This window comes from Petromyzon marinus, chromosome 22 (assembly GCF_048934315.1).
Source record: "Petromyzon marinus isolate PM22_M1 ecotype Great Lakes invasive population chromosome 22, UKy_Petmar_22M1.pri1.0, whole genome shotgun sequence".
Taxonomy (NCBI): domain Eukaryota; kingdom Metazoa; phylum Chordata; class Hyperoartia; order Petromyzontiformes; family Petromyzontidae; genus Petromyzon; species Petromyzon marinus.
This window is the reverse complement of record NC_133688.1, coordinates 8,234,816-8,261,081: the sequence shown is the minus strand read 5'-3', so window position 1 is coordinate 8,261,081 and position 26,266 is coordinate 8,234,816. Positions and strand designations below refer to the sequence as shown.

The following is a 26,266-nucleotide window of genomic DNA, read 5'->3' as shown; positions in this document are numbered from 1 at the left end:
CCTTGGGCATTTCCTCATTGCGGTTCTCAGTGAGTTCGCCGTGGCCATACAATTTTAAGTTAATCCACGGCGCCGCAGTGTCATTCGGCTTGGGAGGGGTTCTGCCAATTCCTTGGCCCTGAGAAACCGTGGAGCACCCCCACGAGGGGGTCTCTCGGATAAAAACTCAGCGGCAGGTAACCCCCCCCCCACGAGGCCCTACGTGAGTGCATGTGTGTGTTTATGTGGGGGGTGGTGGGGAAAGCGCTGTGATGGAAGCCGGTGGCTTCTCTGTTGCAGCAGCAGAGTGGCGGCCCCGCCCTCGGCGGAGCGGCTTCGCTGTCGTGGCATCACGTAGCCCCCCGAGGTGCCAGTTCCCGTCCCGGGTTGACTGGAGCACCTTGCTTGGGTTGCCCCCACGAGGTAGCGTCGTGGGCTCCGCGGGACTCGTCCAGTCCCGGCCTCGGGGGTGGTGGCTCCGTCTCCTCCTCCACTCCAACGGTTCTCCTCGGTCCTCGGCACCTGCAGGCTGGGGAATGAACTCAGAGGCGGTAGGGTTTAAGGGTCGTCGTTCCCGTCCCCCCCGGCCTGGGCCGGAGCCCCTCGGAGCCCGGGGCCCCGTGGGGCCCATATACCGCGCGAGGCCCCCGAGTATGGGGGGCGTGGGGACCCCGGGATTTCGGGATACTCGAACGGTGGTGGTCCCCCCCCCGCTGGAGCTGCTCTCCATGGTTTTAGTCGGCGGACATTGACCACCATCTCCCGGCCCTTCTCTCCCCCCTGAATCAGCACCGTCCAGGGGGAGATCTGTCGTTCCACGGTCCAGGGTCCCCGCCAGTAGGTGGTCAATTTCCCGACCTGCCCGGCCCCGACGCGAGAAGTGTGCAGCCACACTTTCGAGCCCGCTGAGTAGAAGGGGGGCTCCATACGGGGTCGGGCGCTCTGCTCTTGCCACTGGTGCGCGGCCTCTCCTTGTAGGTAGGCCCGGTCACAGACCCCTCGTAGAGTCTCCATCAGGTGTTCTACTGGGCAGCTCCCCTCCTTCCGTTGCGGCGGAGGGACACAGAACAGCAGATCTGCGGGTAGACGAGACTCACGGCCAAACATCATTGGGAACAGGGTCTGGCCCGTGGACGTGTGTACTGTGGTGGTGTAGGCGAACAGGGCATAGGGGAGGTGTTCGTCCAAGTCCTGTTGATTTGCGGCCACCATGCGTTTGAGCTTCCCGGCTAGAGTCTGGTTCATCCGCTCCACCATACCGTTCGCCTGGGGGTGGTATGCCGTGGTTCGGTCCTTCTGGATTCCGAACTCGCGGCACAGTGCCTGGAACAGCTCGGCCTCGAACTCACTACCTTGGTCGGTAATGACCTGTTCGGGGATCCCGTGCTTCAGCACATAGTGTTCCACGAACGTTCGGGCTACCACGAGGGCCGTCTTATCGGGGATGGCCACCGCTACGGGATAGCGTGTGAAGTATTCTACTGCTACGAGAATATATCGGTTGCCCCGGTGGGATTGCGGGAATGGCCCTTGCAGGTCGATCCCAACCAGCTGATTCGTTCGACTGACGCGGAACGGTCTCAGGGGTACCTGATATCGCGCCGGTTTCGGTCCGCACTGCTGGCACGCGCGGCAGCCCTGTACCCAGGCGGCCACGTCTTGGGCTAATTTGGGCCAGAGATACTGGTGACGCAGGGTCTCCCGAGTGCGCCGTTCCCCGTCATGGCCCCCGAGCGGGTGGTCGTGCACCAGTCTCAGCAGCTGGGGTCACACCTGGGCGGGAACACAGATGCATCCCGGCTGGCCGGCTTCGGTTAGCTCTCGCACCACCCCGTTCTGCACGCACAACCGGGTATACAAACCACTCCAGGGTCCCGGTAGGGTGCTCATCTTCTCCCTTAGGGCCGCTGCCACCGCCGCCAGGTCCGGGTCCCGCTGCTGGGTCAGTCTCAGCTGCTCGTCGTCCAGTCCCGGAAAGGTGCAGCCGACGTCCTCTTGGATCCGCCTGGTCAGGGTGGGGTGGTCCGTCGGTTCCCCGGCTCCTTCTGCAGGGGTTCCTGCGGCGCATACCATACTCTCTCTCGGGGGGGGGGGGGGTTAGTTTCAATGCGCTCCCGGGGTCCGCCACCTGTTGGCAACGTCCCCCCGTGAAGCACGGGCAGGCTTCTTCCGCCCTCATCTCGGCGCACACCGCGGGCCGCCTGCTCGGTACTCGATCTGCAGGTTATACTCCTGCAACTGCGCCAACCATCGGGCCATCTGCCCCCGCGGTTCCTTGAACGTAAGGAGGAACTGCAGGGCATAATGGTCGGTGTGTACCCGACATTTCCTGCCGTACAAATACGGTCGGAACTGTTTACATGCGAAGATCACGGCATACAGTTCTTGACGGGTCACGCAATAGTTCAGCTCAGCCCCGCTCAGGGTCCGACTGGCGTATGCGATGACCCGCTCCATCCCACCCCACACCTGTGACAGCACCGCGCTCAGCCCACTGCTGCAGGTGTCGGTGTCCAAAATAAAGTCAGTGGTGAAATCAAGGAAAGCCAGGGTGGGGGTGTGGGTGAGGTGGTCTTTGAGGGTGGTGAAGGCCGTCTGGCAGGCCTCCGTCCACTGATAGGGGTTCTTAGGGGATGTGAGTTGGGTGAGGGGGCGTGCAATCTCGCTGAATCCCTTTACAAATTGCCGATAATAGGTGGCGAGCCCCAAGAATGACCTGATCTCCATCAGGTTCCTTGGCCGTGGCCAATCCACTATGGCGCGTACCTTCTCCGGATCGGTGCACACCCCTGCCTCGCTGACTCGGTGTCCGAGGTACCCCACCTCGCGCTGCGCAAGGTAACACTTACGCGGTTTGAGCTTGAGATGGGCTGCTCGCAGTCGCTGGAATACCTCCCGTAGCCTGGACCAGTGCTCAGACAGAGACCTACTGAACACTATCACGTCGTCCAGGTAAATTAGGCACTGCTCCCACTGCAAGCCCCGCATCACCAACTCCATCAACCGCTGGAATGTCGCGGGCGCGTAGTGAGTCCGAACGACAGCACCCGAAACTCAAACAGTCCCATCGGGGTGGTAAATGCAGTTTTTGGTCGATCCTCCTTCGCCATCTCCACCTGCCAGTACCCGGACGCCAGATCGAGGGTGGAAAAATACTGCGCTCCTGCGAGACTGTCAAAGGTGTCATCGATGCGTGGGATGGGAAAGGCGTCGCCGAGGGTGACTGCGTTCAATTTTCGGTAATCAACACAGAATCGGGTCGACCCATCCTTTTTTTGTCACTTTTGTACCACCGGGGCAAACCAGGGGCTCGCTGAGGGCTGGATTATGTTGTCGCGGAGCATATCTACGACTGCCTCTTTAATCTTGCCCCGTTCAGGCGCGCCCACTCGGTATGCGGGGATTTTAATGGGTCAGGCGGCACCGGTGTCAATTTGGTGTTTCAAAAGGTCTGTCCGACCCACGTCTGAGTCATGTTCGCTGAACACGTCAGCGTACTCCCGCAGTAACCCGCGCAGCTGATCGGCCTCCCTCTTAGGTAACTCTGCCCAGGGTACGTGTAACGCGTCAAGCAGGGGGACGGCCTCGGCTCGGGGAGTCGGGCTGACTCGCCAGGCCAGGTCCTGGTTGTCCTCGGGGCGACCGGGGTTCTCAGCCCTGAGTGCAAACACCGAGTCGTTAGAGTGGCGCACGTGCAGGGGGTGTATGGTGGCTACCGGGGTGCGTCGTCGTAGCATTGCTGGGGTACTGTGTGGGTTAAACACTCGCATAAACAGTCGGCCCCCGTCTGCGTTGACCAGAGTGGCTGATCCCACAACCCCATACCGCGCCGCCAACTCCGGGTGAGGAGTTAGCATTACCTCGCTCGATGGTCGGTGTGTGGGGTCGGTGGAGGGTGTTGCCACTGGCACCAGCATCTCGGCGAGCGGGCCGATGGTGACGGCCGACACCAGGGTAGCGGCCACGGGTGTGAAGCGAAGGCGATTCGGCTCCTGTCCCAGGAACGGAATCCGCTCCCCGCTGCCTTCCACCGTGGCGCATCGCTGGCTGGGCTGCACGTTGAGCCCCAGTTTCTCCAGGAGGTCTGTACCTGCAATACACTCATGGCACAACACACTCGAGACATAGAATTCCTGGGTGCACATCTGGTGTCCGAGACGGACCTCGAGGGAGACTCTTCCCAGCAACCCCATCCTGGCTCCACTAGCTGTGTGCAGCGTGCGATCCGGTGCCTGCAGGCGGCTCACGTCAACCCCGAGTACGCTGCAGTGTGCGGCGCTCACGAGTGAGGCCACCGCTCCCGTGTCCAGTAAAATCCGGGTGCACTGTCCGTTCACCTGCCCTTCTACCAGCGACGTGGCCCCCGTGATTCCCGCCAACAGCTCCCGCCGCCAGTCGCCCGTCCTCACCGCGTCCTTGGGTGTTGTGGTCGGAATCTGTGTGGAGGTCACTCACTCACCATTATTATTATCGTCATTTTGTGTTGGCACCATGTCGATTGCACCCCTAGATGGTCCATTCTCTAGGGGGCGTTGCCATTTAACCCTGGCGCGTTTCTCGCGTGGGCGATCTGAGGGCAGTCCCTCATGAGATGCCCACGACGGTCACACAGGTAGCATGCCGGGGGGGCGGTCCCGTAGGAGGTCCCCTGCCCATCCCTTCTCCCCCTTCCCATATGCAGCTGTCCAACGTCGGACTCTAACTGGGACACCCGCCCGGCCAGCCCCCCTACTGTGGAGCGTAGCTCACCCATCTCGGACTGGATGGTTTTCATATTTCTATTCGCTTCCTCGCGTACGTGGGCCACCTGGCCAGCTATATCTCCCATGCCGGTCTGTAGCCCTGCTACCCATCCCCGGGTTGTCTCACGGGGCCCTGGAGGTTCTCTTGCCCGACCCCTTCCCGTGCTGGCAAGCTCGCGATGGTGCGCTCTCGTCCCAGCCCTCGAAGCTGCGCGCGCTCACTAGTCAGTCTCTCGCATTTACGCATGCGCTCCACCAGTGTGTTAACGGGGAGGCGTGTACCGCTTAAATCGGGGTGCCACCATGTGGTGCGAGCCAAGTATCGCAGGATCTTTTCGGCGGTGAGGTCCTCAATTGCCTCTGTCGTGTACCCCGGGCGTGCGATCTGTGTTAGCGAGCGCACGTCCTCGGCGTAGTCATGCAAGTCCTCGCCGGGTTGGCGCCGGCGTGCCTCTAAGGCCGCCTTTGCCTCTTCCTCATTACTCGTGCCGAAACGCAGGTCAAGTTGGTGCATCAATTCTGCTAGCTGCGTTTGTGTGCCTGCGGGTACAGCTTCTGCGAAATCAGCCGCCTGTCCATATAAGTGTATTGTGAGTTGCTTTAACGCTTTCGTGTCTGTCCAACCATTAATTTTTTTAGCCCCTGTGACGTTGCGGGCAAATGCTTTCCATGAAGGAATCCCCTGGCCGGTGAATACATGCCTTATTTTTGCGTGGGGTAACGCGCTGGGGGTTCGTGTCGCTTCTGACGCCAAATTGTTAGGGAGACTGCCCCCCGTCTCCCCGTTCTCCTGTGATCCACTGTCCTCCTGCTCTCCCCCCTTCGCTGCTGCTCCTCGGGGCATGATTTAACTCACTGCACTAACCAACTCGCAGATACGCCGCGGTTCCCTTCTCGTACACGCCAACCGCAAGCTGCGCAACGGCGGGAGTGCCCACGCATACAGAACACGCGGGGCACCACAATGCACGGGCTCACAGTTAACGTGCACGGCGAACGCGCACGCGCGGGCAAAATATACGCTCGTGCGCAAAGACAAGACACCACACAACGCACAGGCTCACCACACCACGCACCCCCCTCCCTCCCCGTACTCACAGAGACAACACGACATGGTTTAATGTCTACTGGTGGTTTATTCTCTATTTAACTAGAATGATTCTACTCGTGTTAGTGCGGGTCAGCAGGGCAGGTCTGTCCTATCTTCCAGCTGTTTAGGGCTCAATTTGCCTAGTCTCTTCCTACTCACCCCTCTACGGGATTTTCTCCTCGGACTTACCTCTCCACTCTATACTTACGCTCCGACCTCGAGGTGTAGGAAGCCGCGGAAAGGCGAGGCTGCACGTGGCTTTGGCTGAGAAACTGGACCCGGCTGCTCTCTGACCCGTCTCACGGATGTTCGAGTAGCAGTGGGGATGACGACTCCTCGATCCCTCTCTCCAGTTGACCCCCGGCGCAAAAGACAGCCAGCTTCCCAAATCCATCCCTTTTTATGCTTCAACTTCAAAGCCTACGTGCAGCCGACCCGCTGGCCCCTTATCCAATCGGCAGCCTCGGATTTCCCGCCCCTGGCCAAATCGGATTATCCCCCCTCTCCGACGCCCCGCCCCCCCATTGTTTAACCGATGTGTGCCAGTTTGTGGTGATCGTGCTCCAGTTTGTGGTGATCGTGCTCCAGTTTGTGGTGATCGTGTGCCAGTTTGTGTTGATCGCACACATCGTTTACAGACCTTAAAGGTCAATCTGCGCCGCCCCGCCTCCGGCCTGCCTGCTGTTGCGTGTGCCTTGGGCATTTCCTCATTGCGGTTCTCAGTGAGTTCGCCGTGGCCATACAATTTTAAGTTAATCCACGGCGCCGCAGTGTCATTCGGCCTGGGAGGGGTTCTGCCAATTCCCTGGCCCTGAAAAACTGTGGAGCACCCCCACGAGGAGGTCTCTCGGGTAAAAACTGAGGGGCAGGTGACCCCCCCACGAGGCCCTACGTGAGTGCATGTGTGTGTTTATGTGGGGGGTGGTGGGGAAAGCGCTGTGATGGAAGCCGGTGGCTTCTCTGTTGCAGCAGCAGAGTGGCGGCCCCGCCCTCGGCGGAGCAGCTTCACTGTCGTGGCATCACAAACACCCGCGTCAAATATCAAACCATCCAAATATCTTACCACCTATTTCAACACATAGCCAGAACCACAGCAAACTTATTATTTTTAAGCAGCCGACATACCAAATAAAGTGCACGCTTTGACCTGGTTAAATTAAATTGGGCCTTAGCCTGCAGGTTGCGACTGTATTACGCTCCGAAATTCCACAACAGGAAACAGAAAACATTTGTAAGTAAATACCGTGATTGCTAGGGGTGATGTCATCAATCCCACCGCTTCAGCCAATCAGCTGCCAGGAACATAACAGGAACATAACATGGCCGCCGTAAAGTAAAGTAACTCACGCAACATGGCCACCGTAAAGTCACTCACACAATTCTAAATTTGAAGCTTTCGTGACTGCAAGGATCCATACTCTCTGGTTCTATTCGGTAAAGTCACGTAGGTAAAAATAAAATAGCAAAAAATCACGACGTTTCGGCCACAACACAAGTGGCCTTCATCAGGTGAAGGGACTGGACTGTCCAGAGGACAGCGTTGGAGTAAAGACAGCAAGCCCAGGTCACGTCCTTTAAGCTGTGTGGGAGGAAACAAAAAACGCCTTGACAAAGGAATTAGCATAAAAAAATATGTACTGGAACGGCACTATGGAGGGGGGGGGGGGGGGGGGGGCGGGGAGTTTACATAATGTTGGTGTGAAGGCAAATAAGCTGCTGTGAAAGTTTGGAATACCACTACCTGAATAAATATACTATACCATTGAAAATTAGTTTAATGTTTGGTTTGATTTAGGACAACTTTCCAATGATTGCTTAATTTGAAACCATCCTCTCGGTTGAAATTGTGTCTGTGTTTGTAAATCTGAATTGCCTCGTGGACAAATCTCTGATAAAAACCCGTGGGTTTGCAGATAACCTTGGTATCGGAGAAAACTATATCGTGATCACCCACAGCGTTGTAACAGTGATCAGCTACGGCAGAAGAATTCGTTCTAGCGTGTTTCAAATCTGATTTGTGCTCGCGAATTCGGTCAGAGACATGTCGTTTCGTCTCCCCGATATAGCAGTCACCACAGGTGCAGCTCAGTTTGTAAACCCCGGGGTACTGTAAGTCAGGAATGACATCCTTCACGGATGGGATCAGGTCACGGATTTTGTGTACTGTATTGAACCGGACCAGGATCTTGTGTTTGTTTAGAATTTTGGAGATCTTTTTAGTAACGCCTGCTATATATGGTAGTGTGATGGTTTTGACCGGAGTATCAAGAGGTTGTTTCTGTATGGAGGGAGAAACAGCTTGGCGGATGGTACGGTCAGAGTATCCGTTTCTCTTGAGGGCCAGGTGTACATGTTTTAATTCACTGGTCAGGTGGTGTTGGTCCGAAATGCAATGTGCCCTGTGGTATAACGTTTTGATGAGATAATTCTTTTGAGCTGGGTGGTGGTGGGATTCAGGTTTCAAGTAGGAATCTGTGTGGGTGGGTTTCCTGTAGACAGAATGCCCCAGTGAGCCATCAGGTCTCCTCTCAAACAGAACATCCAAGAATGGTAGCTTGCCATCTTTCTCCACTTCCATGGTGAATTTGATGGCGGGATGTCTAGAATTGATGTGGTGTAGGAAAAGGTTCAAAGCTGGGAGGCCATGTGGCCAAATGACGAAAGTGTCATACACATATCTCTTCCACAGGGAAGGTCTGAGGGTGGAAGTCTGGATGGCGTCTGATTCAAATTTCTCCATGAAAACATTGGCTATCACTGGTGATAAGGGAGAACCCATGGGGGTACCCTCATTTTGTTTGTAGAAGGTGCCATTCCAAGTAAAGTAGGTATTGGTGAGGCAGTGTCTAATCAGCGCAGGTGTATCGGGGTCTAGTCCATGTTGTACCAAATTTTCAATGATTTCAATGGTGTCAGGTACCGGGACCTTGGTGAACAGGGAGACCACATCGAAGCTGACAAGGATATGGTCAGGGGACAGTACAACGTCTTTGACCATAGAGACCAAATGAGCTGAGTTAAATACTGCTGAGGAGGTCTTGCCAGTGAAAGGTAGCAAGGTATCTGACAGAAAACGTGCTAGCTTATAGGTAGGGGAGTTGATCGTGGATACGATGGGTCGTAGTGGAGTGCCTTCTTTACGAATCTTGGGGAGACCATAGAATCTAGGGGGTCTTGCAGCAGAAGGTTTTAAGGAGGGACGTTTAGTTGGTTCGATTAGGGAGGTCGAACTTGTGATGATCTTGTTGGTTTTTATAGTCAGGCTATTAGTAGGGTCATTTTTTATTTTTGAGTAACTTCCGTCGTTGAGTAGGTTCTGGATTTTGTTGTTGTACGAATCTTTATCCATAATTACAGTAGCGTTGCCTTTGTCGGCTGAGAGGATGACTATATCACTTCTGTTTTTTAAATTCGCGAGTCCAGAGCATTCATTTTTGCTGATGTTGCTAATGGGTTTCTTAGCATTCTTTAGAATAGTGGCTATTTCAGCTCTTGCAACGTCTGCTTGGATGTGTCCTATGCCTTTAAGGGCCACATCGACCTGAGAGATGATATCATCTACAGGAATATGTTTCGGGGTGAGAGCAAAATTTAGCCCTCTAGCCAGTACTGTTTTCAGATTGTCCGAAATCGGGGTGCTACTCTGATTTATGACGATTTTGTTAACGTCTAGTTTTGTTATATGTGGGACTGGGTTCTTCTTCGATTGGTGGTTGAATTTAGAAATCAGGTTAGCTTTGTATTTTACTGAAAGTGAATCGGCAGAAGAAGCAGTCATGTTGTCTACGTGGTTCCAATCAGAAGGTGACATTTTTTGTGTGAGCGTTAAATGAGCTTGTAGGAGAGTCCTGTCTAAAGTATCGAGTTCAAAACGGAGTAATCTTATCCTCTCTGAGATTAAAGATAGGCTGGCCTTAAACAGAATCTGTTTAGAATTCGGTGAGGATATACATCTGCTGCTGTATCCTCACCGAATTCTAAACAGATTCTGTTTAAGGCCAGCCTATCTTTAATCTCAGAGAGGATAAGACTACTCCGTTTTGAACTCGATACTTTAGACAGGACTCTCCTACAAGCTCATTTAACGCTCACACAAAAAATGTCACCCTCTGATTGGAACCACGTAGACAACATGACTGCTTCTTCTGCCGATTCACTTTCAGTCAAATACAAAGCTAACCTGATTTCTAAATTCAACCACCTATCGCAGAAGAACCCAGTCCCACATATAACAAAACTAGACGTTAACAAAATCGTCATTAATCAGAGTAGCACCCCGATTTCGCACAATCTGAAAACAGTACTGGCTAGAGGGCTAAATTTTGCTCTCACCCCGAAACATATTCCTGTAGATGATATCATCTCTCAGGTCGATGTGGCCCTTAAAGGCATAGGACACATCCAAGCAGAGGTTGCAAGAGCTGAAATAGCCACTATTCTAAAGAATGCTAAGAAACCCATTAGCAACATCAGCAAAAATGAACGCTCTGAACTCGCGAATTTAAAAAAACAGAAGTGATATAGTCATCCTCGCAGCCGACAAAGGCAACGTTACTGTAATTATTGGATAAAGATTCGTACAACAACAAAATCCAGAACCTACTCAACGATGGAAGTTACTAAAAAAATTAAAATGACCCTACTAATAGCCTATCAAAACCAACACGATCATCACAAGTTCGACCTCCCTAATCGAACCAACTAAACGTCCCTCCTTAAAACCTTCTGCTGCAAGACCCCCTAGATTATATGGTCTCCCCAAGATTCGTAAAGAAGGCACTCCACTACGACCCATCGTATCCACGATCAACTCCCCTACCTATAAGCTAGCACGTTTTCTGTCAGATACCTTGCTACCTTTCACTGGCAAGGCCTCCTCAACAGTACTTAACTCAGCTCATTTGGTCTCTATGGTCAAAGACGTTGTACTGTCCCCTGACGATATCTTTGTCAGCTTCGATGTGGTCTCCCTGTTCACCAAGGTCCCGGTCGGTACCTGACACCATTGAAATTTGGTACAACATGGACTAGACCCCGATACACCTGCGCTGATTAGACACTGCCTCACCAATACCTACTTTACTTGGAATGGCACCTTCTACAAACAAAATGAGGGTACCCCCATGGGTTCTCCCTTATCACCAGTGATAGCCAATGTTTTCATGGAGAAATTTGAATCAGACGCCATCCAGACTTCCACCCTCAGACCTTCCCTGTGGAAGAGATATGTGGATGACACTTTCGTCATTTGGCCACATGGCCTCCCAGCTTTGAACATTTTCCTACACCACATCAATTCTAGACATCCTGCCATCAAATTCACCATGGAAGTTGAGAAAGATGGCAAGCTACCATTCTTGGATGTTCTGTTTGAGAGGAGACCTGATGGCTCACTGGGGCATTCTGTCTACAGGAAACCCACCCACACAGATTCCTACTTGAAACCTGAATCCCACCACCCAGCTCAAAAGAATTATCTCATCAAAACGTTATACCACAGGGCACATTGCATTTCGGACCAACACCACCTGACCAGTGAATTAAAACATGTACACCTGGCCCTCAAGAGAAACGGATACTCTGACCGTACCATCCGCCAAGCTGTTTCTCCCTCCATACAGAAACAACCTCTTGATACTCCGGTCAAAACCATCACACTACCATATATAGCAGGCGTTACTAAAAAGATCTCCAAAATTCTAAACAAACACAGGATCCTGGTCCGGTTCAATACAGTACACAAAATCCGTGACCTGATCCCATCCATGAAGGATGTCGTTCCTGACTTACAGTACCCCGGGGTTTACAAACTGAGCTGCACCTGTGGTGACTGCTATATCGGGGAGACGAAACGACATGTCTCTGACCGAATTCGCGAGCACAAATCAGATTTGAAACACGGTAGAACGAATTCTTCTGCCGTAGCTGATCACTGTTACAACGCTGTGGGTGATCACGATATAGTTTTCTCCGATACCAAGGTTCTCTGCAAACCCACAGGTTTTTATCAGAGATTTGTCCACGAGGCAATTCAGATTTACAAACACAGACACAATTTCAACCGAGAGGATGGTTTCAAATTAAGCAAACATTGGAAAGATGTTCTAAATCAAACCAAACATTAAACTAATTTTCAATGGTACAGTATATTCAAGTAGTGGTATTCCAAACTTTCACAGCAGCTTATTTCCCTTCACACCAACATGTAAACTCCCCCCCACCGTGCCGGTCCAGTACATCATTGTTATGCTAATTCCTTTGTCAAGGCGTTTTTTGTTTCCTCCCACACAGCTTAAAGGACGCGACCTGGGCTTGCTGTCTTTACTCCAACGCTGTCCTCTGGACAGTCCAGTCCCTTCACCTGATGAAGGCCACTTGTGTTGTGGCCGAAACGTCGTGATTTTTTGTTATTTTATTTTTACCTACGTGACTTTACCGAATAGAACCAGAGAGTATCACTCACACAACACGGCCGCCGTGAAGTCACTCACGCAACATGGCAGACATGACGTAATTGCTTGGCTGAGGTAAACAGAAGTTTGTTTGTATCAAACCTGTCAACCCCTTATCTGAGCCTACCTTATTACACACAAATTCAGATCTTATTGGTCACCCTGTGGCCTTATACATCTCAACGTTCATCCTGCAAAGTCCCATCGCAAGGGAGAAACAAAAACAGATACAACATTGTGTTGCCCGCATTGAAACGACTGTACCGCGTATTGGACCTCAAAACTCTCAATTTCCCTGTACAAGAATACGGGTAAACCGTATGGGTTGACAGGTATGATATATTATATTAATTATTAACACAACATTATTATCGATGCCAATCAAATGTATTTTAAAATAATGTTGCGATAAATTTTGATTTAAAGCTTTCGTGACTGCAGGGATTCATATTCTTGGTTCTTTCGGTAAAGTCACGTAGAAGGGAAACAATAAAATAATAAAAATATAAAACATTTAAATTCTCACGACCTTTCGACTGCAACACAAGCAATCATAATCAGGTGTGAAAACCACAGCAGGAAAATTTGAAAAAAGTGGCGGTTATTTGTAACGACAACGTTTAAATTGTATTAATCTTATTTGGTTCTATCGGTAAAGTCACGTAGAATGAGAATAAAATAATAAATTGATAAAATAAAATAACACAATAATATTCTCACGACGTTTTATTCTCATTCTACGTGACTTTACCGAAAGAACCAAAGAAGATGAATCCTTGCAGTCACGAAAGCTTTAAATTAAAATTGTATTGTTTTATATTTGTATTATTTTATTGTTTCCCTTCTACGTGACTTTACCGAAAGAAGCAAGAATACAATGTTGCGGTAGATAACAGCAGTCCAAATGTTTGTTCACATTGAAGCAATGCTGTTGGGAGACATTCACTCCCCAAGGGGGCCGAGTGGCTGGTGGGACGCGCACAAACGAAACGCTTCTGTAGTGTGCGGATCGTCTGCCGGTACATTCTAAGTGTAGTCTAAGTGTAGTCTCCACATCGTGTTAGGGTATGGCGGTTGTCTTCAGGGGGCAGCTCGTCTTGTTTCGGTGAACCTCGCACGCTGTGTGTGGAGTCGCAGTGCAGGGGCACATTCACATCCTCATGGGCGCAGATCTGCAATCTCTTGCTCATGACACTGCTGCGGAAGGTCCATGTGCTAGAGGGAGTTCAAGGAGGGCCGCTCAAGAGGTAAATGTTGTGGCCTACTCGTCCACGTTGGCCACACATCTCGGGAACAGATGGGAACACTCACAATGTGACCCACACACGCGGCCTGCCGGCCGACTAACTGAGGTGGGATTTTAAGATGGAATCAAACCAGCGACTTGTGGATTGCAATTCCAGTGTGCGAACCATGTACACCACGTATATTGAATAATACACAGTGTGCGGCACTGCATCTCTCAGCCTTATCCAGACCACACAAATAACTGTGGCCAATTTGTTGTTTAGACCACCGACTCAACGAGTGGAGAAAATGTGGCCATCCCAACAGATTTGAATCATTTACATGACCGCAGCATCCAACGTGCTGTGGCGTGGTAACACAGGGATTTGTTGATTTCACTCTCAACGAGAGGTGATCGGCCGTGTGCCTGTGCGTTTCCAGAGTATGTCATGAAGCACTGGCAAGAGGACTTCATGTTTGGCTACCAGTTTCTGAACGGCTGCAATCCCGTCGTCTTCAAAAAGTGCACCGAGATCCCTGCGAAACTTCCCGTCACTCACGAGATGGTGGAAGCGTGTCTGGAGCGCTCCATCTCCCTGGAGGAGGAGGCAAAGGTGCGTGGTTAACTGCACCACCGCAGCCCACTTACACGGCTGTTGCACATCGTGTTACAGTCATTTGTTGTTGTTTACGGGCTAGACCTCGACTTAAGAGCGGGTTTTGTTCATGTGACCCGTTCGTTCGTTCGTAAGTCGACGGTTCGTAAGTTGAAACACAAAAATGTACTCCATTTATATGCACATACGGTCAGTTATAAAATGTGTTACGGTTTCAACAAAAAATGGAAGCAGTGTTAATTATTGTAGATATGCATCTAACACTATATAAGAAAATACGGTATCGTAATTCTAGATTTGAAGTTTTCGTGACTGCAAGGATTCATACTCTTTGGTTTTTTTCGGTAAAGTCACGTCGGTAAAAAAGTAAGTTGTCCCCACCTGAAGAAGGACGCTTGTGTTGAGCCCGAAACGTCGTGATTTAATTAATTTATTTTTTTTACCTACGTGACTTTACCGAAAAAAACAAAGAGTACTGTATAGTAAATAAAACATAAAATAAAGTAACATAAATAGAAAATAAATCTGTTTTGTTTTCACTTATCTTGAGTCCCGATGCCGACTTGCTTGTCAGAAGGGGCGCAATGAATCCCCACAATTACACACACGGGGCACACACACACACACAGAGACACACACAAACACACACACACAGAGACACAACAACAACAACCGCCATTCGCCACTAAGTGGAGGTGACGTCACCACGACGCTTGTGCCAGGCCATGTGCACCTTGAGGCCACGTGAAGTGTCGAACGCCCGCTGGCAGGAGGTCACGGGGCAGACCCAGGTGCCACGGGTCGACTGACTTGAGATGACCGAGATTACTGGCTGATGCACCACCTGTGCCCCCTATTGTGCCAACTTGCTGTGCTTTAGCCACCCGGCGCTCCGCTCGTTGTTGTGAGCGTCGCTCCTCCGCTCTTCGTTGTTGGAGGGCGACTGCCTCCAACTGCCCAGTAGCGTCCTTCACGAGCTTCCTCCACGGAGGCCGATCTTGACACCGCTGGTACCAGTCATCGGCAAGTCCACTCAGCTCCACGTCCTCCTGTACCACATCACTCCATCTCTTCTCTAGCCCGTGCCGCGCCCGTTTAGCCCCCTCAATCCGGCCGAACAAAAGCTGTTTAGGGCATGCGGTGGCTGGGCATGCGGGCTACATGACCCAGCCAACGCAGCCTTGCCTGCCGGAGGAGCTCACCGATGGGACCTTGTCCAGATCTTTCAAGGACTTGTGATATCCTCACACAATCCAGCCTGGTTAAACCCAGGATGGATCGTAGGCAGGCTACCCTAAATGTTTCTAACCGGCGAAGATGTTCCATTAGGGGGGTCCACGTTTCGCAAGCGTAGAGAAGGGAGGGAATGACTTTGGCCGAGAAGACTCGAAGCTTAGTGAAGAACGACAGACCAGGTAGCTTCCACACAGCGTTACGCAACCGATGCAAAGATATTGCCGCTCGACTGATTCGGAATGCGACCTCTGCTGTTAAACTGGAGCCGGTCATAAGCACACTGCCCAGGTATAGGAAACTCTCCACTCTCTCCACAACTGCCCCATCACCGATTGGGAGTTGTGGGGGTGAAGTGTCCGATAGTACAAAACACCCAGGCAGGTGCTTAGTTTTGGTGGGGCTGATGGTAAGGCCCCATCTCTTAGTGGCAGAGAGACACATACAGAGAGACACACACGTGTGCACACTCACTTTCACACACACGCACACGTGCGCGTGAACACACAGACACTCCCAGCACGGGGCTGACTCGTTCCATCTCACGGAGGATCTCTCCGCTGAACAGAATAGTTCCGCAGTTCAGTTTTCAAGTGCGAGTTTGTGTTTTAAGTCGATGGGTTATAAGTAGAAATTCGAGGACTGCCCGAATTGTGCTCATGGGATGCCTCACCGAGTCTCAGGTCTTTTTTCATAATGTTCGTGCTAAGTTTTTTCACAGTAGGGGGTTGCTGCTGCAATTGAGTAACTTGCAGGTACACATTATTTTTAAGGTCTACAAAATGTAACCAGTCCCAGAAGGACAATGCCGCGTGTAAACAACACCGCCAACACACACCAGGGGCTCCCGTTTCGTTTCCTTTGTCAACAGATTGCAAGTAAGATCACAGAAAGTTACCAAACTAATTGTGAAGCTTGTTTATACCCAGCAGAACAGCCCTTCCTGGTTTTCAAGACTTTATTTCAGGAGGGTCACTTGCCTAGTTTTTGCAGTCAGGGGTGATGTTGCTGCTGCCGCTGCTTCTGTCTGTAATCCCAATTTGTGTAATTTTCAACATTGGGATGTTTGCCCAATGCCAGTTACACTGTTTGGTTTTTTTTCTTTGGGAAGAAACTGCAGAACCCAGCGGAAACCCATACAGAACAGGGGGAGACAGAGAGGATATACAAACTCCACGGAAATAGGTGCCCGAGTCAGGAATTGAACCGAAAGGCTTTTTGCTGTGAGACACAAGTGTTAGGCGCTACCCTGGTCCCCATACAATGAGGGAAAAGAGTATTTGATCCCCTGCTGATTTTGTACGTTTGCCCACTGACAAAGAAATGATCAGTCTATAATTTTAATGGTAGGTTTATTTGAATAGTGAGAGAGAATAACAACAAAAAAAACCAGAAAACCGCATGTCAAAAATGTTATAAATTGATTTGCATTTTAATGAGGGAAATAAGTATTTGACCCCTCTGCAAAACATGACTTAGTACTTGATGGCAAAACCCTTGTTGGCAATCACAGAGGTCAGACGTTTCTTGTAGTTGGCCATCAGGTTTGCACACATCTCAGGAGGGATTTTGTCCCACTCCACTTTGCAGATCTTCTCCAAGTCATTAAGGTTTCGAGGCTGACGTTTGGCAACTCGAACCTTCAGCTCCCTCCACAGATTTTTCTATGGGATTAAGGTCTGGAGACTGGCTAGGCCACTCCAGGACCTTAATGTGCTTCTTCTTGAGCCACTCCTTTGTTGCCTTGGCTGTGTGTTTTGGGTCATTGTCATGCTGAAATACCCATCCACGACCCATTTTCAATGCCCTGGCTGAGGGAAGGAGGTTCTCACCGAAGATTTAATGGTACATGGCCCCGTCCATCGTCCCTTTGATGCGATGAAGTTATCCTGTCCCCTTAGGAGAAATACACCCCGAAAGCATAATGTTTCCACCTCCATGTTTGACGGTGGGGATGGTGTTCTTGGGGTCATAGGCAGCATTCCTCCTCCTCCAAACACGGCGAGTTGAGTTGATGCCAAAGAGCTCCATTTTGGTCTCATCTGACCACAACACTTTCACCCAGTTGTCCTCTGAATCATTCAGATGTTCATTGGCAAACTTTAGACGGGCATGTATATGTGCTTTCTTGAGCAGGGGGACCTTGCGGGCACTACAGGATTTCAGTCCTTCACGGCATAGTGTGTTACCAATTGTTTTCTTGGTGACTATGGTCCCAGCTGCCTTGAGATCATTGAGAAGATCCTCCCGTGTAGTTCTGGGCTGATTCATCACCGTTCTCATGATCATTGCAACTCCACGAGGTGAGATCTTGCATGGAGCCCCAGGCCTAGTGAGATTGACAGTTATTTTGTGTTTCTTCCATTTGCGAATAATCGCACCAACTGTTGTCACCTTCTCACCAAGCTGCTTGGCAATGGTCTTGTAGCCCATTCCAGCCTTGTGTAGGTCTACAATGTCCCTGACATCCTTGGAGAACTCTTTGGTCTTGGCCATGGTGGAGAGTTTGGAATCTGATTGATTGATTGCTTCTGTGGACAGGTGTCTTTTATACAGGTAACAAGCTGAGATTAGGAGCACTCCCTTTAAGAGTGTGCTCCTAATCTCAGCTCGTTACCTGTATAAAAGACACCTGGGAGCCAGAAATCTTTCTGATTGAGAGGGGGTCAAATACTTATTTCCCTTATTAAAATGCAAATCAATTTATGACATTTTTGACATGCGTTTTTCTGGATTTTGTTGTTGTTATTCTGTCTCTCACTGTTCAAATAGACCTACCATTAAAATTATAGACTGATCATTTCTATGTCAGTGGACAATCGTACAAAATCAGTAGGGGATCAAATACTTTTTCCCTCACTGTGGGTGACATAGTCGACTGCACACATTTACATATTGTTGTGTAATTGCACTTCGTAAGTTTTCGCAGTTCTACACAGCTGCCCGGTGTGATTTCTGGTCATACCATGCACTGTTCGGCATAATGTCTGACGTTTCTCTCCACGCTCTGGGAGCTGCTTCAGGAACTGAATTCAGGAGCTCCCAGCACGCGGAGCAAAACTCCAAACGTTACGGCGGTTATTCCTCTCGGGAAAGGATTGGATGTCGTGCGTCGGGATCACTTGGTGGCATATGCTTGCGTGTTTTTCAGCAAGGGAATATCTTCATCGCCGACTACAGCATCATGGACGGAATCCAGGCCAATTCCACTGACCCGTGCACGATGCAGTACGTGGCGGCACCCATCTGCCTCTTGTACAACAACGTCAACAAGAAGTTAGTTCCCATCGCCATCCAGGTGAGGAGGACGCCATCTCCTCTCTACATCACGCTCCCGCTCAGACACTGAGCTCTTTCAACTGTAACGATCTCCCAGGTGAACTAAAACATTCTACCAGTCTCAACTCATTTAAAGCATGACACAGGTGACTCTCACAGCTGGAGTGGCGAGATGTTATATCCCTTGCCTAGCATGTTGGTGAACTTGGGTTCGATCCCAACCCTGACGATGCCTGCATTATTGGAGGGTGCATGTCCTCTCTGAGGTGGCGTAGATTTTCTCCAGGTCCCCAGTTTTACCCCCCATATTTAGAAACATGTGTTTAGGTTATTTGGATCCTATAAATTTTGTTTGTTGTGGTTGCACCGATTCAAGAGTCGAATGGCTCACAGGGCTATACCAAAATAAAGAAACTGAAACTGGTGAAAAACAGCTAGCAGCTCAGTGGGCTTTACCCGGTAACTAAATTTTTTTCTCCCAAAATTCCACCTCTATAAACTGGAGGTGTGCACCACCTCATTACTTGTATGTGTGTTTATGCGTTTGACTGGATGTGATGTTTCACTTCGAACCCAGAGACGCGTGTTAAATTCCCATTAATGGCCAACGCCAGTTACAAATATCTGAACCGCTCCTGGGCATACCCTAGGTCGACTCAGCCTCAAATTAGTACCACTAGGGAGGCAAAGGTGGCCGGGCGTGGTGCTGGCCGCCAAAGGTGCTCACTAACAGCACTTGTCTTTGTGTGTGAGTATGCATGTGTGTGCGTTTGCTTCATTATGTGTTTGTTGTGTTAGCCGACACTGTGGAGTCCCTGCAAACAAGATGTTATTTTCCAGGTAATAGAATTGAAAAAAAATCCGGCACAAGACTCGAGAGATATTTCAGAGGAGCGGCCGACAGGGAGGCATTAGGGGACCCTACAAACCGCTGCAGTTATGGGGCGATTATGATGATGGTGAAATAATAACATAACTCTCAACGCTGGCTCTCTGGCCACGGTGACTATCTCGAGCGTTGGCTGCCTAGCAGATTGGGTCCACAGCGACTTCCACCGACGTGTTTCAGCGCCATCGCCTCGTACAGTGCATCACATACATTGCGTTCCGACCAAAGGGAGCTCTGCAGGGGTAGCGCTGCCTTTTCTCACGTCTAAAATACCTCGGGGCGAGGCAAGGGAGCTTACTGATATTTCAATTTGTATGAGCTTACTGATATTTCAATTTGTATGAGCTTACTGATATTTCAATTTGTATGAGCTTACTGATATTTCAATTTGTAGAAGCTTACTGATTTTTCAATTTGTACAGCGTCGACTAACAGAGAAACAGATTCCAGAGTTTCATGTCGTGTGGGTAAATGAAACACAATTCACACCCTTGGGGATTTGAATATTCACCCAACATGACCCCCCCCCCCCGTCCAATAGCTCCGTCGGCGTCGATCGTCAGAAGATGGCTCACAATTCCGCCACCTCTGGCCGCAAAACCGAGCACGCCTCCGGGGCGTTTAGGGGATTGGCAGGATGCCAGTGTAAACACGTTTAACTTCACGGATAAACACGGGGGGGAGGGCAGCGTGGGGAGGTGGAGGACAACAGCCTCATGCCTGCAAGCCGTGACTCTCGAATGGGAATGGCCTCGGTCTGTTGGCTGTTGGCGCGGCCGCGAGGGTTCCGCACAGACGGCCCCTTCCTTGGCAATGGAGCGGAAATAATCGCTGCCCCGTTCCTGCTTTTCGCAGAAATTAAGTCACTTTTTAGTTGTTTTTGGCCATGGGGATTGCTTGGGCACGGGGCCCCGAGCTGGCGTGAGGACCACCACTGTTCCACGCCATGGATGCCCAATAATTGCGCGGGTGGGGTGGCGTTGTGGTGACACGCGAGAGGGACCTGGGTTGGATTCCCGACTTGGGCACTTTCTGCGTGCATTTTTATATGTTCTCCCCCCTGGTCTGCATGGGTTTCCCTCTGGGTTTTTTGGTTTCCTGCCACAGCAAAAGAAAAACCAACGTTAACTGGTATTGGCCAAAAATCCCAATGGTGAAACATGAGCTGCACATTATTCAATTGGGATTGGCATGTAGAAATATTGCCCTCTCCTACGAAAAAACTTGCCAGGGCCCTTCTTAGATGAGTTGAGACTCAGCAAGGCTTTCCTGGGTAAATAATCAAAATACATAAATCTGTAACAGCAGCGTTTCTCGTCCTCTCATCCACAATGTTTACATGCACTGGCGAGCCACGGATATTTCAAATAATCATCGATAGCAATGCAATTAAACGTCATTTAAGAATGATATAATTTATTCTATTCACAGGTAACTTACGTCTATAATTCAATTTGTGTAATGTACTTTTACAAATATTTATGTTTGAATATTTCTGCCCAACAGCTGCAGCAGACCCCAGGCTCGGACAACCCCATCTTCCTGCCAACCGACTCCAACAACGATTGGATGTTGGCCAAGATGTGGGCGAGGTCCTGTGACTTCCACGTGCACCAGACGGTGTCTCACTTGCTGCACACACACCTCATCTCTGAGGTGTTCGGGATCGCCATGTTCCGACAACTGCCGGCCGTCCATCCCATCTTTAAGGTGCCATGCTGCTAAAAGCACCGAGACTACCTGTTGTTGCGTGCTGCCACCACGGTCGCGCACTTATCCGGCGCCAGGCACGTGATGATGATGATATAGCCGGCCAGTGAATAGACCATGGCATGCGATGGTGATGATGTGTCCCAGTGTGTAACCTTGGCGAAGCCTCCCATGGTGCACGGCTCTTTTACCAGGAGCCCACAGACCAATAGACGCTCTACAGTCTGCATCTCACCGCAGTCACACAGGCCAGTGTATGTTGACTCTTGACCTGCTGATTCGCATTCCAGGTGAGTGGCTGGATGGGTGAGTGTGTGAGTGGATGGCTGCTACATTTTTTGTAAGTCCTGGTGCACCTTACTGTTTGGCCTCATTCAATCTATGCGCTGCGAGAATCAACTAAACAAATGGACAGATAATAATAAGCTATTCAGACCCGTGCTTACCTGTGGATATTCAACATTTACAGACTGCAATTCGTAAATTGGGAAACAGATAATAAACCGTGTGTACATGATTTTCCGCGGTTGGCAAGTCCGTGGTTGGCGAGGGATTGCTGTATAACTACTTACTCGTTGTGCTCCCCATACCATGCACACAGGATTGTGTCTGGGTACACTGGTACGCATGCAAACGAGTCTCCAGACTCAGTGAGGCTGTGTAAACAAGTGTCATATAGCCTTGATAATAAGCTGTACCTTGCCTGTCTTTTTCTAGACCTGTCCAAAGCTTTTGATACAGTAGACCACAACACCCTGCTTAGTAAACTAAGTTGCCTCGGTTTTTCCGAAAACGCAGTAAAATGGTTACAAAATTACCTCTTTTCTCGCACCCAAACTGCATTCACAGATGGTTGGAGGTCAAACAGTGTTAAGATAACAAAAGGGGTTCCACAGGGTTCCATCCTCGGCCCCCTTTTGTTCTCTCTATATGTCAATGATTTGGGCACTGACCTGGATCATTCCAGGGTAAATCTTTTTGCAGATGACACGATACTGATTACTGCTGGCCGCTCTCTGGATGACGGGATTGCTAAGCTACAGTGTGATTTCAACAAACTACAACAGCTAGTTGCTCTTAAACTAGTCCTGAATACCTCCAAAACCAAGCTGCTATACTTCTCACCAGGATTAAAGCAGGAAGTTATTTTCCCCCATTACATTCCTTAAATAATTATCAAATAGAGCAAGTCAAGATCTATAAGTATCTTGGGGTCATCCTGGATTCAAAACTGAATTTTGAGGACCACATTGATTATTTTGGTAAAAAGACAAAAATAAAAATTGGTTTTCTTTATCGACACAAGCACTGCTTCCCCCCAATGTTCCGTTTGGAATTGATAAAAGCTACCATACTGCCTCTACTTGACTACTGTGACATCGTGTATAAATCAGCCCCCAGTACTGTACTGAAGAAGCTTGATTCCATCTATCACTCGGCCTTAAGATTTACATTGAACTGCCCATATAAGACTCACCACTGTGATCTCTACATTGGGTCAAACTTAACATCTTTTAATGTTCGACGGCTTGTGCACCAGATCTTATTTATTCACGATGTACTTACAGAAAAAGTCCGCAGACTACCTGCTGGATCTCCTCTCTGTTTCAAAGAACAAATTTGACCTCAGGTCTTCGCTCATTTACCAGCTTCACATTCCATATTGCCGTACAAAAACTAGAGGAAGGGCCTTTGCTATTGATGCCCCCAGAGTCTGGAATGCTATTGCCAATAAACTGCAACTTGAATCGCTACCAATGAGATTTTCTCTCAAAACTGCTCTAGAGGAGTTGTACACCCCTAGCTGCCACTGCTATTCATTGGTGTAAAATAAAATAAAATGTTTCACTCCGGATGAAGTTGCAAAGTATTATCTGTATTTTGATTTAGCGTGCTGATCTTAAAGGTGCATTGAAAAATTTGATACTCCGACTGATGCCTCTGTTAGACTTGATTCGAAGCTTTCGTGACTGCAGGAATTACTCTTTGTTTTTTTCGGTAAAGTCACGTATAAATAAGATATAATAAAATAACATAATAGCGTACGACGTTTCGGTTGCAACACAAGCAGCCATCATCAGGTACAGAAGAGCTACATTTACGAGAGAGAGGAAACACATAACCCCAGATGTATATACAGACACCCAAGTAGGGGGAACTAACACAGATACAACAGGGGACACAGCGAGAGAAGCATACCAAAAAACAGGGTTTAGCAAAATTTGGAAACCATATAAAGCAACACAGACGGTCGGTCAAAACACAATGCATAGTCTGGTTGATTACGCAATTTCAAAGATTACTAAATTGCAAGTTAAGTATGAAATTTTAAAATACAGACCGCACACACACACACATAGACATCCAAGCAGAGCGAACCAGCACAGAGTGAAGTCGCCTTAAATAGGCAGAGAAGGTAAGGCTGAGAGACAATGGGACAAATTAGCATGAGGTATGTATGGAGCAAAGGGGGGCGCGGAAAGAGCGGAGCAGCTGCACACACTCGGAAACACCAAGGCCCACACACAGGCAGAGACAGCACAGAGACACAAATCCAAGCCAAGACACGTCGTACGTTATTATGTTATTTTATTATTTCTTATTTATACGTGACTTTACCGTAAAAAACAAAGAGTGATGCCTCTGTTGTGGAGTAACTCATGCAGCCAGCTATGGCTCTAGGATTTGGTGTTAGATGTTATTTATGTAGTTTATTGTAAAAATTCGGTCACAGTCCCTGTGATCACTGTTACGTTGCAATTATGGCTTTATTTTTTGGTGATTTGAAAAACTTTTTTTGGTTTGGACATGTTTGTTTTGTTGTAGTACGGAGTTTGACTGATGGCCTTAATCTAAGTTTTCTTGTGGTTGTTGTTGTTGTTTGACTTGCATCCCGCTGTGATTTTTTGCACACAGCGTTGGTGTACGGTGCTTTTTTCAGGAATATTTTGCTGTTTTTTTTCATGGATTTTCTGTTTGCACAGTCACATAGTGACTTTAAGATGTTTTTCTTGTTCGTGTTTTTTGTTTGTTGTGGTTGCACCCGATTCAAGAGCCGAACGGCTCACAGGGCTATACCAAAATAAACTGAAACTGTCATAATAAATAATAATACATCAAAGCAGTTGAGAAACAAACATTCTGGCTTCGAATTGCAACAAGCAGCAGCAACAGCAGCTGGTTGTGTGTGAAGGAGATTCCTGCAAAGACCTGCAGCGTAGCATGCGCATGTCCCTACAGCTGTTGGTGCATCACACGCGCTTCACCATCGCCATCAACACAAAAGCCAGGGAGGAGCTCATCTGCAAGTGTGGCCTCTTCGACAAGGTAGCGGGGTTTGCGCATTTTACAGCCCACCGCAGTCCACCGACGGGCAGGCTCCCCGCACCTCCACCATCACCGCTCCACTTCCGAGCTCGCTGCCGGGCGAAGGCCGAGCAGTTTGATCGAAACATGACGTTCCGTTGATGTTGAATTAAGTCGTAAGAATTCTCAAGCCACTTTTGAGGAGGAGCTCTTTCGGTGAGAACTTGATCATTACATTGGCACTCGTAAATAATCGTAAGTGTGGCAATCGTATTTGGGTGGTAGAAGGCTCGTGACAATCATTTGGGTATAAAACTACTGCTGTACATTGCCTAACCCAAACACAAATATGGGTTAGTCGCATTTCACTTACCACAAAAACATCTGGAATCTGGACACGAGCAAGCCGGGAATTGGGACCATACTGGAAAAGGCTACCAACAACAAAAATAGACAAAACCACTCTGGCCGGAACATGCACAATGAGTCTCGCGCAATAGGACGCAGCGTGGCGCTCACAGTGATGGATCTCGTGCTCTACATCGCTATTATAAATCACTTGCAAGCATTTCACTTCCTGTTATATAGCCATTTAGCTTATTTTAAATCCATTTAGTTTACCGTACTTAGAAAATACATATATAAAAAAGTGATTGCGCAAACAGGTGATCACCAGATGATGTGATGAACCGATGCAATCCAGGGTGAACCTGTTCCCTTGGATGCTCCGGTCACCCATGTGCTCCGCAACTGCTCTCTCGGAGATGCTTACATAGACGCTACGTTTCATCTATGGGACTTTTGTTTCCAGTGTTAAGATGATGATAAAAAGAAGACATGGCGTAGAGGCTGTCTCTGGTGTAGGCCAATCAGTTTCAAGGACAATGCACACATTTTCTTGGTTCTTTTGGTAAAGTCACGTAGAAGGGAAATAATAAAATAATAAAAATAAAACATAATAAAATAAAATTCTCACGACGTTTCGGCCACAACACAAGCAGCCGTCCTCAGTTGAAGAACACAGCTGTCGGAAAGACAGCATCCTAATGAACACTGCTAAGCTTGGCAGCGTCTTTTAAGCTGTGTGGGAGGAGCAGAGCGGCTTGACAAAGGAGTTTACATATCAACAGAAGAATTTAGCATTGAAGTAGCTGTGTTAATGTGAGAGATTAGCAGGATGTTAAGGTGAGAAATTAGCATGTAACTGGGAGATTAGCATGATGTTAATGTGAGGAATTAGCATGTAACTGGTCACGGAAGTAGCTATGTTAAAGTCAGAGTTTACATATCAACAGAGGCATTTAGTATATTGACGCTAAATAACTGCAACTACCCTACTATCATACAATAAACCGATGTGAAATAACTAAATATAAACTACATCAATATAATCAATTTACTCAATATATTCTCCAATAAGTTGAGCTATTAACATTAAGTAACTGGGTATACACTACACTATATAATGGCTACCATATAGTGAACCGATAAAAAAATAAAATATAAACGACATCAATATAATCAATATACTCAATATACTCTCCAATAAGCTGAGCTACGAACAATAAGTAATTATACATTACACTTCTATGTCGCAAAATTACTATAATATGCCTCCAACTAATCTTTTTTTTACATGACACGACTATACCCCGTATTATAAACTGCCATAAACAGACCCCAACATTCAATTATACAGTGAGGGAAAAAAGTATTTGAGCCCCTGCTGATTTTGTACGTTT

At 48.9% G+C, this 26,266-nt stretch overlaps 1 protein-coding gene across 1 annotated transcript in view; it reads left to right on the top strand.

Annotated features, from left to right (window-relative positions):
- Positions 1-26,266, top strand: part of ALOX5 (arachidonate 5-lipoxygenase) — a 65,641-nt gene that overhangs the window by 29,121 nt on the left and 10,254 nt on the right. Inside the window, exons 6-9 of the mRNA XM_032959123.2 lie at positions 13,932-14,104; positions 18,492-18,638; positions 21,015-21,218; positions 24,459-24,545. Of these exons, the coding sequence (XP_032815014.2) occupies positions 13,932-14,104; positions 18,492-18,638; positions 21,015-21,218; positions 24,459-24,545 (611 nt within the window). The remainder of the gene's footprint in view (positions 1-13,931; positions 14,105-18,491; positions 18,639-21,014; positions 21,219-24,458; positions 24,546-26,266) is intronic.